The 13,826-nt window shown below is 40.9% G+C and overlaps 1 protein-coding gene across 3 annotated transcripts in view; it reads right to left on the bottom strand.

The window, feature by feature from the left end:
• Window positions 1-13,826, bottom strand: part of LOC139168006 (beta-galactoside alpha-2,6-sialyltransferase 1-like) — a 63,393-nt gene that overhangs the window by 9,855 nt on the left and 39,712 nt on the right. For all 3 annotated transcript variants that reach the window (XM_070753252.1, XM_070753251.1, XM_070753250.1), the window contains 2 exons: window positions 7,793-8,425; window positions 5,632-5,729 (listed from right to left, as the gene is read on the bottom strand). In XM_070753252.1, coding sequence (XP_070609353.1) covers window positions 5,632-5,729; window positions 7,793-8,378 — 684 coding nt within the window. In that variant the 5' untranslated portion in view covers window positions 8,379-8,425. The remainder of the gene's footprint in view (window positions 1-5,631; window positions 5,730-7,792; window positions 8,426-13,826) is intronic.

The following is a 13,826-nucleotide window of genomic DNA, read 5'->3' as shown; positions in this document are numbered from 1 at the left end:
ATGTCAAAACTTTGTTTTTGGTTTATAGAGCAGTTGCATTTTTAATGAAGTTCCTCATAAAGTAACTCTGAAGTTCCTCATAAACAGTTCTTTAGAAGAGTATCAATTGCCATAGTACCCTGTATGTTCAAATGAGGTAGCAGGCCACCATTAAAGACTGGGAGCATGTTTTGTTTATTCCTCTGAGCTCTGTGAACTATAATGATAAGGATGTTTATAACCAACTTGTCCTAACAGAGTCCTTTTCCGTTAACTCAGCTACACCATTAATATCCTGTCATTGCATAGTTTCGGTTATTTTTAGCCGAGCACAGTGCCTCAGAACTACAACTTGAAATCTCTGCTTTCAGAGCCGTACCGTTGAATTCTATTTAACTGTTATAAATCCACCATTTAGTAATTCTGTTTTGTATTGATTGTAATGAACTGCTCACTTCGTTATCTACTTAACCGCTTGGCCTCTCATTTCTTTTTAAATTTTAAATTTATTGTTTCCATTATTTGTGTGGCATAAATAATTACTCCAATTAACCAGTAATGCAATATTCCTATTGGCCACCCAATTTCAGTATATCAACTAATTTTCACTTCAGCATTAATTTTACTTCTACTACTTCTAAAATACAGGTAGTCCTCTACTTACAACAGTTCACTTAGTGACTGTTCAAAGCTATGGTCCTGAAAAAAGTGACTTATGACCATTTTCACACTTATGACCATGGTCATGTTGCAGCATTCCCATGGTCATGTGATTAAAATTCAGATGCTTGAAAATTGATTCACATTTATGAAAGTTGCAGTGTCTTGGGGCCATGTGATCATCTTTTGCAACCTTCTGATAAACGAATAGGGCAGTGCTGGCAAAAATTATGCCCACACCCATAATTCCATGCATCCCCCTGCACATGCGAGTGTGACACCTGCCCCCCTACTCCTGACACGTGATGGCATGCTCACTTTTCATTCTCCCCAGGCTTTAGAGCCTTTCTAGCAATCTGGGGAGGGCAAAAAGGGCAAAAATAGCCTTTCCCACCCCCAGCATCTGGAGGCCCTCTAGAGCCAGAAAATGGCCCGTTTGTCAACTTACAGTTGGACCATTTTTTGCTCTCCCCAAGCTCCAGAGTCTTTCTGGGAGGCTGGGGAGGGCATAAATGGTCTTCCTCACCACCCAGAGGCCTTCCAGAAGCCACAAATGGCCCGTTTCAAGTTGGGAAAGGGTCATTTCTGGCTTCTGGAAAGCCTGGGGGGGGGGAAGGGATGAGAAAGACTGTTTTCACCTTCCCCACACTCCTAGGATCTCTTTGGAACCTGGGGAGTGCAATAAACAAGCCTTCCCCAACTCTTCTGTAGGCTGGAAACAGTAGGCCCAGGATGCCTGAAAATCAGCTGGCATCAGCTTTATATATATTACATATACAGTGTTCCCTCGATTTTCGCGGGTTCGAACTTCATGAAAAGTCTATACCAAGGTTTTTCAAAAATATTAAGTAAAAAATACTTCGCGTTTATTTCCCCTATACCACGGTTATCCCGCCCGATGATGTCATATATCAGCGCCAAACTTTCGTCCGCCTTTAATAAATATTTTTTTAAATAAACTTTAATAAATAAACATGGTGAGTAATAATCTAAATGGTTGCCAAGGGAATGGGAAATTGTAATTAGGGGTTTAAAGTGTTAAGGGAAGGCTTGTGATACTGTTCATAGCCAAAAATAGTGTATTTACTTCCGCATCTCTACTTTGCAGAAATTCGACTTTTGCGGGCAATCTCAGAATGCATCCCCCGTGAAAATTGAGGGAACACTGTATATTATATATAATAATAATTAATAATAATAATAATAATTTATTAGATTTGTATGCCGCCCCTCTCCGAAGACTCGGGGCGGCTCACAACAAGCGATAAAACAATATTGTACAGGCACAAATCTAATATTAAGAAAAAACTAAAAACCCTATCAATTTAAAAAACCAAACAGCACATACGTACCAAACATAAATTATAATAAGCCTGGGGGAAAGGTGTCTCAAATCCCCCATGCCTGGCGGTATAGATGGGTCTTAAGTAGTTTACGGAAGACAAGGAGGGTGGGAGCAGTTCTAATCTCCGGGGGGAGTTGATTCCAGAGGGCCGGGGCCGCCACAGAGAAGGCTCTTCCCCTGGGGCCCGCCAGACGACATTGTTTAGTCGACGGGACCCGGAGAAGGCCAACTCTGTGGGACCTTATCGGCCGCTGGGATTCGTGCGATAGCAGGCGGTTCCGGAGGTATTCTGGTCCAATGCCATGTAGGGCTTTAAAGGTCATGACCAACACTTTGAATTGTGACCGGAAACTGATCGGCAGCCAATGCAGGCCACGGAGTGTTGTAGAAACGTGGGCGAATCTGGGAAGCCCCACGATGGCTCTCGCGGCTGCGTTCTACACGATCTGGAGTTTCCGAACACTTTTCAGAGGTAGCCCCATGTAGAGAGCGTTTCAGTAGTCGAACCTCGAGGTGATAAGGGCATGAGTGACTGTGAGCAATGACTCCCTGTCCAAATAGGGCCGCAACTGGTGCACCAGGCGAACCTGGGCAAACGCCCTCCTCGCCACAGCCGAAAGATGATGTTCCAATGTCAGCTGTGGGTCGAGGAGGACGCCCAAGTTGCGCACCCTCTCTGAGGGGGTCAGTAGTTCCCCCCCCAGGGTAATGGACGGACAGATGGAATTGTCCTTGGGAGGCAACACCCACAGCCACTCCGTCTTGTCTGGATTGAGTTTGAGTTTGTTGACACCCATCCAGTCCCCAACAGCCTCCAGGCACCGGCACATCACTTCCACTGCTTCGCTGACTGGATATATGTTCTCTCCATGTGCTCAGATAAACTAGGAAGTATTTGAATAGAAGGAATAATTTTCAGTGGCTCTAGTTCCATCACTGCATTCCTCATGTGCTGAGTGATTATGCATTCCAGAATTGTTTGATGGAGTCAGCTTCAATGAATATGGAATCTCTTGAGTACTCCTCTCTAACCTTGTGCTTTACAATTGCAATGCAGGTTGAGGCTATCGCCCTGAATAAGGCTATTAGTGAAATGTGCAAACTGGAATTGTGGTCCCAAATGAAGTGTAAAAATATAAAATATAGATTGTTATGAACTGCAGGGAACATGAATTCTTTTTTGGACTAAATTAGATTTTTAAGTTTAAGTTTGTTGAAGATTAGTAAAAAATGGACCTTGAAATTTGAAATAAAATCATCCATGATATTTGTTTTCATTCTTCCCTTTCAACACTTTACAACAATTTTATTACAGTGGTCCCTCGATTATCGCGAGGGTTCCGTTCCAGGACCCCTCGCGATGATCGATTTTTCGCGAAGTAGCGGTGCGGAAGTAAAAACACCATCTGCGCATGCGCAGATGGTGTTTTTACTTCCACCGCCGCCCGCCCTTCGCCCGCCCACCCCGTTGCTCGCGCCTGGGGTTTCCCCGCGCGCGTGCCGCCCGCCCGCCCACGCCGTTGCTGGGGCCGCTTCCCAGCTGGGAAGCGGAGCTGGGGTGTCCCCGCGCGTGCCGCCTGCCCGCCCACGCCGTTGCTCGCGCCGCCGCTGGGGTCTTACCGGGGCAAGAGGGGGAAGACCCAGGGAAGCCGCCCAGCAGCTTATCTGCCCGGCGGGAAACTCCACCATCTACGCATGCGTGGCCATAGAAAAAAGGCACGCATGCGCAGATGGTGTTGTTTACTTCCGGGTTGAAAACTCGCGATATAGCGTTTCGCAATACTCGAGATCGCGAAACTCTAGGGATCACTGTATATCATAAAATGAGAAATGCACTTATTTATTTAATTAAAGTAGTCTTCTCCAATTTGCATTCCCCAGGATGGTAGACTACAAATTCTACCACTACCAATCGGACTGATCAATTTTACAAATTGGATTCAAGACATAATATATCTTTAAATATTTTTGCAGAAAACTTATTTTTCTCTCCCAGTAGCTAACTCAAACCTGCCTACTATTCTAGGTTAACAGATAGTTATTGTACCACTGACTTTCTTAATTCTGAGTAAACGTGCAGAATCATGCTGAACTTCCTGAAATTCATCATATAGGTTGTTCCCACTTACAACTTTTAGATAGAGTATTAGCATAGTTATTAGTCCTATTTTTCTTTTATTTTTTTACTAGAGAAAGGGAGAATAATTTTCATGGTGATTGTACTATCCCAGTGAAGCTTTTCCCCCATCACTGACATTAATTTATAGGCATTAAAGATATTTCTTTCCTGCAAAGACTAATAATAGCATGGATGTTGTGTGTCAGAACTGTAATTGTGAAAGCTTAACATCTCCCTGCCCCCATCCCTTGCAGAAATTTTTGCAAAGTTTCCTGTGTCATTTCCTCAAAATCCAAATCATAAATAAAGCACTTTTTGGTAATACGTTTATTTTGAGTCAAAGCTGTATTTGGAATTAAAACTGTGTTTCTTGGCTGCTTTATGATTTGGATTTCTGCAATATAAGAAACTGAATTATTGTTTTTTAAATTACAGAATATAGTAGTGGTGGGATTTTAAGTAGTGGTGGGATTAAAAAAATTGGTTCTGTTGGCGTGGCTTATTGGGGGCATGGCTTAGTGGTCATGTGAATGGGTGGGCATAGCTAGCTGGTCATGTGACCGGGTGGGTGTGGCTATGTGCATAGGGATACTCAGAGGACTGAAAAAAGTGAATTATGACCAGTCCTTGCACTTATGACCGTCCTCACATTTATGCCTATTGCAGCATTCTTAACAACTGTGTCACTAATTTCACAACTGTGGTGCTTCTCTTCACCATGGTGACAAGATAGGGTGTAAAATGTAAACTCACCCAAATAGCCTAGAAATCCTTTTAGTAGAAGGAACAGAAAGCATCCAATTCACAGGGCTTAGAGTAACCAGCAGGCATAGGCTGGGTAAATATATACAGTGTTCCCTCGATTTTCGCGGGTTCGAACTTCGCGAATAGCCTATACCACGGTTTTTCAAAAAATATTAATTAAAAAATACTTTGCGGCTTTTTTCCCTATACCATGGTTTTTCCCACCCAATGACGTCATATGTCATCGCCAAACTAATACTTTTTGCAAATAAATAACAAAAAAAAATAATCATTGTTAATAAATAATTATGTTTATAAATATCAGGATCACTGTGTCTTATTTAATGGTGAGTACCAGTAATAATGGTGAGTAAATGGTTGTTAAGGGATTGGGAAATGGTAATTTAGGGGTTTAAAGTGTTACGGGAAGGCTTGTGATACTGTCCATAGCCAAAAATGGTGTATTTACTTCCGCATCTCTACTTCGTGGAAATTCGACTTTCGCGGGCGGTCTCGGAATGCATCCCCCGCGGAAATTGAGGGAACACTGTATTGGCTGCTCCCTCCCTTCCCCAGCCAACCCTGGTGGGAAGGGGCCAATGTTGGATTGGATGCAGAAATAGTACCAGATTTTGGACCCAACCACCCTTCCTCACCTGGCAGATAGGAAACCTGGAGGGTGGTCTGGTCAGGTGAGCTTGCTGTTTAGGAACTGGCCTTGTAGATGTAACCCTTGTGAAAACTACCAACTTCTTCTACTTATCTTGTTATTTAGCTGACCTACCTGTGAATTTACAAGACGTATTGTAGTTTTCTCACCAACATCTACCTCAAACCCTTTGGTAGGGGCCCCATTAAACCGCAGGACTGCATCGTGTTTTTCTGAAAGAAACAGAAAATATGACAATTCTTTAGTTTCAGTAATTTAGCTATGAAATCCACCTGTGCTCTACAGAACCAAAACTAGGAACAGGTTTCAATGTCACCTCAATGTTCTTGTCATGTACAGGGGTACCTCTACCTACAAACGCCTCTACTTACGAACTTTTCTAGATAAGAACCGGGTGTTCAAGATTTTTTTTGCCTCTTCTCCAAGAACATTTCCACTTACAAACCCAAGCCTCCGAAACTGTAACTGGAAAAGGCAGGGAGAAGCCTCCGTGGGGTCTCTCTAGGAATCTCCTGGGAGGAAACAGGTCCGGAAAAGGCGGTGAGAAGCCTCTGTGGGGCCTCCCTAGGAATCTCCTGGGAGGTAACAGGGCCTCCACCCTCCCTGTGGTTTCCCCAATCGCACTCATTATTTGCTTTTACATTGATTCCCATGGGAAAAATTGCTTCTTTTTACAAACTTTTCTACTTAAGAACCTGGTCACGGAATGAATTAAGTTCGTAAGTAGAGGTACCACTGCATTTGAAAAATGTATACCATATCCTTATAACTAATTTATGTTGATCTGCTTCTACATTAATGTTAAACCCTTGAAAAAATAATAGAAAGCGAGGGATCATTTAAAACTCAAAGAGCATTAATCTCTATCAAGAGGTGAAATCGATTTTTTTAAATACCTGTTTTGTGGACGTGGCTTGGTAGGCGTGGTTTGGTGGCTGTGGCAAGGGAAGGACATTGCAAAATCTCCATTCCCTGCCCACTTCTGGGGCCAGCCAGAGATGGTATTTGCCGGTTCTCTGAACTACTGAAAATTTCCACTACTGACTCTCCAGAATCCGTCAGAACCTGCTGCATTTCACCCCTGATCTCTACAAAACTACTTCTTTAACTAGTATGTAGAATTGGGCGTAGATGGTTTTATCCAATACCTTCAGCTGCATCTCTTGCAGTAAAGAAACACACGGTGATTCTGATTGATTGCAATTAACTGGAGTGTATGAGGGATGACCAAATGAACCTTAATCTGGACAAGTTGATAGCAAGGAAAATTGGCTAGATCTTCTAGTTGATGGTTTTCAGCCTTGGCCAAGCTCTGCACTTCAGATACTTGTATTCCAAACAGCAGAATAACAGTTAGAAGAGACCTTGGAGATCTTCTAGTCTAACTCTGCTCAAGCAGAAACAATATATAGAAACATAGAAACATAGAAACATAGAAGACTGACGGCAGAAAAAGACCTCATGGTCCATCTAGTCTGCCCTTATACTATTTCCTGTATTTTATCTTACAATGGATATATGTTTATCCCAGGCATGTTTAAATTCAGTTACTGTGGATTTATCAACCACGTCTGCTGGAAGTTTGTTCCAAGGATCTACTACTCTTTCAGTAAAATAATATTTTCTCATGTTGCTTTTGATCTTTCCCCCAACTAACTTCAGATTGTGCCCCCTTGTTCTTGTGTTCACTTTCCTATTAAAAACACTTCCCTCCTGAACCTTATTTAACCCTTTAACATATTTAAATGTTTCGACCATGTCCCCCCTTTTCCTTCTGTCCTCCAGACTATACAGAATTGAGTTCATTAAGTCTTTCCTGATATGTTTTATACTTAAGACCTTCCACCATTCTTGTAGCCCATCTTTGGACCCGTTCAATATCAGAGGCCCCCAACCTTTTGGGCACGAGAGACCGCTTCCATGGAGAGATATTTTTCCGTGGACTGGAGGAGCCATGGTTTTTCATGCTGCTTGCAACACGCGTATGGGGCTTCGCTTGCTTTGCACAGCCCATTTATTGGAATGCTGCAGACCAGTGCCGGTCCACACATGGGGGCTAGGTGGAAGCCCCTGCACTTTACCATTTCAGACAAATGTCTCTTCTTTAAAACCTTTGGTGTCGAGGCACCCAAAAGTTCCAGAGACAAATCATTCCACCGATTCTAACCATTAGCTCATGATTAACTAGCTTTTTTCCCCCGTTACATAGAAAACTTAATAGGAAAACATTTTAATCATACAGTATTTAGTAACAGAAAAATATACAAATACAAACCTATTTCTGCTCCCAAATTTGAGTGCTTAATAGCTCCGGCAGAGGATACAACTGCACATCGGCCCAGCTTCCCCAGTTCCATGCTGATATTTGTCTTAGGCATGTAGGTCTCCCATTCAGGTGTATTAAAAGGAGCATCAGATGCACTTATCATCCTAAAGTCTAATTTTTTCTGAAGTTGGCACAATATTTGTTCTGGGCTGCTTTTAGCAGTATTCTTTGGTCCAGTGTACTTCACATGATATTTGTTGGTTTTTAAGTAAAACTTTCTTTCCCTTTGTAGTCTAGAGTTAAGAAATTTTGAAGAACTCTCCTTGTTCCAGACTTTGGTTTTCTTGAACTCAGGTTTAGTAAATTTAACCTGGAATTCTTTGCTAGGCAAAGTACAGTTCTCTGTGCCATTATTCTGGCCCATTCCCGATTTAATTTTAATCCATTTCCACAGCTGCAGATGATTGATTTGGCTTTCTGTTTTGAAGGAGATGAAAATTCCTTTTCGTGTTTCCTTCCATAAACAAACAGTCAGAACCAAAATGAAAATGAGAATGCCAAACACCCATTTTTTAACCACGTTGATATGAACCATAATGCACAATACATTAGGTTGGAAAGTTCAGTTTCATATGTATGGACCTGAAAAATGAAATAATTAAAATATATTAATGGGGTGGGATGAAGAATTAACAATCTGTAGATACATTAATGCTTTTTAGATGTTGCTTCAGGTACCTCTCCAAACGCTGATTGCATAGGATTGCCACTGTCTTTAAATAGATCCCATAACTCAGATCTTAAGAGATTGGACTATATCTATTTTCTATTAATATAGGGGTTCTTTTTTATTCTCCCATATTATATTTCATTAAGTAAACAGGCATCTCCCTCTCTTCTTTTTCCCTGAGAGATAAATGAGATAAAGCACAAATGGTGAGAGCCAATATATTTAAGAGGAGAGGACTGTTTTAGAATTGGATAGAAAAATGGCAGAACCATTGACGTGAACTGATGATAAAATAATTTACAACCCTGATGTACAGGTTATATGGGATCTTAGATAGCATCTAGGGCAACTACTTACCAGTACACTATTACAGCATCCATATCAGATAGTCATCCAGCCTGTATACACAGCTCTGACCAAGAAAAATCTACCACCTTCCAAGTCAACTGAATAGCTCATACTGGTTTTTCCCCCCTTGATGTTCAGCCAAATTCAATTTCCTTGAAAATGCCACTATTTTTGTCCTGCCCTGTAGACCGGCAATCCCACTTGTCTTCCATTTGTTAACTTTTCAGATACTTCAATATAGGCATCATGTTTATTCACAATACTTTCTTTCCTGGGTCAAATATATTTAAAACTTGAAATCATGTGTCATAACTATTTTTTCTAGGACTCTTATCACCTTAATTATTCAGCTGTATCCTAAACATATTTAAGCTGCCTTTCTTTAAAGGCAGGGATGCTCTACTCCCACAGAAGCCTTTATAGTAGACACAGTCAAATCTCCCATGGGTAAATAAGGAACAAAGAGCCAAAGAAATAGCTAAAGAACTTGTCAAAAATCCACACCTTTTTAAGAATAACTCTCTTATCAAAGAGAGGGGAAGTTACAAATGTTAAAGATTCATTGGAAGCCAGCAAAGAATCCCCCACCCAATTAAATAATTCCCTGCAAACACAACAGGTTGCTCTCAGAATTTGTATTAATAGAGTTAACATTGGACTTTGGAATACCAGGAGAACAATCCTACCTTCTTTAACTCACCTTCTTTCACTGCCAATGTAGGCAAATTGATCTGTGTGCTATCAAATGTACCCCAGATACGCCAATTGGAAGCCTTTGATGCTATTCAAGATGAGAGCATATCTAGCTTCCTTTCAAATTTTTCTTACCATAGTCTTTTGTGATGAAAAGGTTAAATCTTTAATAGCTAATGTGTTAGCTCCCAAGATCATTGCTTCTTCACTCCTAACTTTCGGAGAACAAAAGTGTGGGAATCAGTCAGCCTTACCTGATGAAGATGTTCTCAGCACAGAAGCTTGTCTTATTAACGTTTTTGGCTCTTTACCACAAACAAGACAATATACTGTTTAAACTAGAAAATCGGAAGAAAAACTTTATCACAATACACAAACTTTATCTCACGCTACTCACGAGGGCCTACAAAACTTTTGCCAGACCCATCCTAGACTACTGCTCATCTGTCTGGAACCCATACCACATCTCAGACATCAACACCCTTGAAAATGTCCAAAGATATTTCACCAGAAGAGCCCTTCACTCCTCCCCTCGAAACAGAATATCCTAATTAAATAGACTAACGATCCTGGGCCTAGAAAGACTAGAAGTACAGCGCCTAAAACACGATTTGAGTATTGCCCACAAGATCATATGCTGCAACATCCTACCGGTCAATGACTACTTCAGCTTCAACCGCAACAACACAAGAGCACGCAACACATTCAAACTTAATATGAACCGCTCCAAACTTGACTGTAAAAAATATGATTTCAACAATCGAGTTATCGAAGCGTGGAACTCATTACCGGACTCAATTGTGTCAACCCCTAACCCCCAACATTTCTCCCCTAGACTCACCACGATTGACCTCTCCAGGTTCCTAAGAGGCCAGTAAGGGGCGTACATAAGTGCACTGGTGTGACTTTCGTCCCCCGTCCAATTGTCTTTCCTTTCTCTCACTTATCATATATATTCTCTTTCTTTCATATATTCTCTCCTCTAAGTTCACTTTTACCCTTATATATATTACTACATGTCTATTTTTCTTCCTATGTATTTGTGTATTGGACAAATGAATAAATAAATAAATAAAATTGCCACAACTAAACCATTTATAGACCTTATATCTTCAAACATTGAGCCTCTCACTTTCCTCTCAGCAAATAATGGATTGCCTGAAAATGACCCTATAAAAAATAAAAGTCTGAATCCTCTTGGGACAGTAGAAGATCTTGCAGTTGAGAAGGAGTCATTACTTTCATAGGGATATTCCCTGGGGACTCTAGCAACAAATCAGGGGATGGGCTGAGGATCCTTGCCAACTTCAATGAATCACAAACATCTCTTTGCCCAACATTTCTAGTGAAACCCCCCTCAAGATTTTAGGGCCTCTGAGTTCTATGCAGCTGTTATTCTAACAACTGTACTCATGCATAGAGAATAGTATCAAGGTAGAAGCAACTTGACCTCCTAGTCCAATATAGTAATCTCACAGCTTCCTTTTGTCAAAACCATAACTCCTCATGGGCCTCAAAAGACTATCCTTTCCCCCCTTCTAACCAGGAATATCACTAGCTGGTCAGTCCCATCAAAAGACCACCTTTTTCTAACTATATATCACAATTTGATGTCCGCTTCCTGCAAGAAACCTAGATTTCTTCAGAAGTAGACTTAGATGGCTACTGGGTTAATTCTATCCCAGCCACTCCGAGCAAGGTAGGTGGGAAATCTAAAAGTGGTCTAGTGGTCTAGTTAGCACAGCTCTACAACTGAAATGTGTCTCATTGCCTTCTCTACAACCCTAACCCTGACAATCTAAAGAGTGGATAGGTTTGCCTATAATGCTCTCATTTTCAATCCCAAAATGTGCAATTCTTGCATCTTGTCATTCAAAGGAAGGAAAATATACACGGCACATCCTCTTGTGAATAATGGCAGCAATTTCCTCAATCTTCATGTTCTGATGTACAACCAGTAAAAATAGAATTGCTTCCCCTGGATTCCTTTGCTCTCCCTGCAATTTGTTGCAGTGAGCTTGTTCTCCGGGGAACTGATTTCTTTCTAAGTGCTTTATAGGGCCTCCAATAAGATATTCAAATGGTAGAAGATACTCAGTGAAGTGATACTTGAAGTGGTACTCGGGATGGTAAATAATTTCTGCCTTTTACGAACAACCATCAACAGTAAAGACATATACTGCAGATCAGTTTATGGTAGGGTAGCAATAAACCTCTTGGAAAGGATATTCACATTTCACTATGTTTCTACACCTACATAGATTGCAATTATTCAGTTTCCTTAAGCAAATTTTAAGGAAAGAGAAGAAAAGGGTGACTAGCAGCACCATGGATGGATTTATGACAGGAATGAATGAGAGACCTAAAAAGGTCAGGCAAAAGACAGATAATCCTGGAAACAATGCATCTATGTAGTTGCTAAGAGATGTCATTAACCTGACCTATTCTTCAATCAGTAACCTCTAATGGTGCCTCAAGAGGATCAGCAGCAAGAATAGTCTAGTCACATACAATACCTATTTGTGAAATAGCAGCAATTATGAATCATACCTCAGTAGTCAGAAAACAGCCATCAATTATCATTCAATCTTCTTTTGTCTTCTTTCTTCTGCTTTCTTGGGAAATACCCTAGCCAAACTCCTATTTGATTGTGCAAGAAGGCAAGCTTCAATAGTTGCTGCAGGAAGTGTTTAGATCAAGGGCAGATGGGTTTTAATGACTCTGAGCTCTATGCATCTGTTACTACTCTAACAACTGTGTGAACTCATGCATACAGAATAGTACCAAAGCAGAAACACGTAAGATATTTTAAAATCACAGATAAAGAACTAGGTAATCATGTACTCTGGCTCTTCGTTTAAGGAATAGGTATATGCCTTATACAGTGGTACCTCTACTTAAGAACTTAATTCGTTCTGTGACCAGGTTCTTAAGTGGAAAGGTTTGTAAGTAAAAGCAATTTTTCCCATAGGAATCAATGTAAAGCAAATAATGCGTGCAAACCCATTAGGAAAGAAATAAAAGCTCGGAATCTGGGTGGGAGGAGGAGGAAGAAGAAGAGGAGGAGGAGGAAGAAGGTGAGGTGAATAAAAAAAATTCAAAACTTTAAGGCTTTAAAAAAAAAAGAGGGACTCTGAGATGGCGAGGAGCAAGCACGTGCCTCCCATACACCCAGCGTCAGGCTGTCTCCCATACAATGCGCCGGAGAGAGAAACCCACAGGGAATGGCAGGAAACTGGCCGGGCCTTTATGCCGCTCTCAAATTTCCTGGGAAATTTTTCTGGGCTTGGGTTCTTAAGTAGAAAATGGTTCTTAAGAAGAGGCAAAAAAATCTTGAACAGCTGGTTCTTATCTAGAAAAGTTCTTAAGTAGAGGCGTTCTTAGGTAGAGGAACCACTGTACTTTCTACTGGGACAAGTGAAGATGTGGGTTCCTCCTGCTTCAGACCGGTTTTCCCGAACTGTTAGCAAACCTCTGGTGATGGCACAATGATGTCACGGCACCAGTTCAGTTTGTGCCAGTCTGTGGAGGCCGCCAACTTCTTTTTTAAAAATGATGTTTTTTCAGGTTTTTCTTCTTCTGCACATGCATAGAAGCTGAATTTATGGCATTGTGCATGAATTGCCATCTTGTCTTTGGCTTTTGAGGGAATTTTTTTAAATTTTTCTGCCACCATGCATGTGGGGTGCTTTGCGTGCGTGTGTCCACACAGTGTGGGAGGAAGCAAACTGCATCGAGGTAAGTTAGAATCCCACCCCTGGACGAGTGACATGAGTAATAAAAAGAATTGCTGGTGATAGTTCATTTCCTATGGAGTAGAATAGAACAGAACAGAACAGAACAGAACGTTATTGGCCAAGTGTGATTGGATACACAAGGAATTTGTCTTGGTGCATATGCTCTCAGCACACATAAAATAGATTTGTCAAGAATCATGAGGTACAATACTTAATGATTGTCATAGGCATCAAATAAGCAATCAAGAAACAATCAATATTAATAAAAATCTCATTTTTCAAAGACTCATTTTTACAATCTTGGAATATCAATTTTAACAAACCCCATTTCTGAGGAATTGAGACTTCATACCAACACAGAGAATTTGAAGGTAGTTCCTGAGAAACTCTCCATTAAATTGCAGTTAATGTTAATAAATCACTTCAACAGTCATCTCATGGCGTTGGCATTAAATATATTTTGTATTCATCACAAGAAAAGGAATAACTCTATGATTCAACAGTTTACTGAAACCAAAACAAACATCATCCCTCT

The sequence above is a fragment of the Erythrolamprus reginae genome, chromosome 5 (genome assembly GCF_031021105.1).
Source record: "Erythrolamprus reginae isolate rEryReg1 chromosome 5, rEryReg1.hap1, whole genome shotgun sequence".
Lineage (NCBI taxonomy): Eukaryota > Metazoa > Chordata > Lepidosauria > Squamata > Dipsadidae > Erythrolamprus > Erythrolamprus reginae.
The sequence above is the reverse complement of the archived record's forward strand: the minus strand, read 5'-3'. Positions and strand labels throughout refer to the sequence as shown.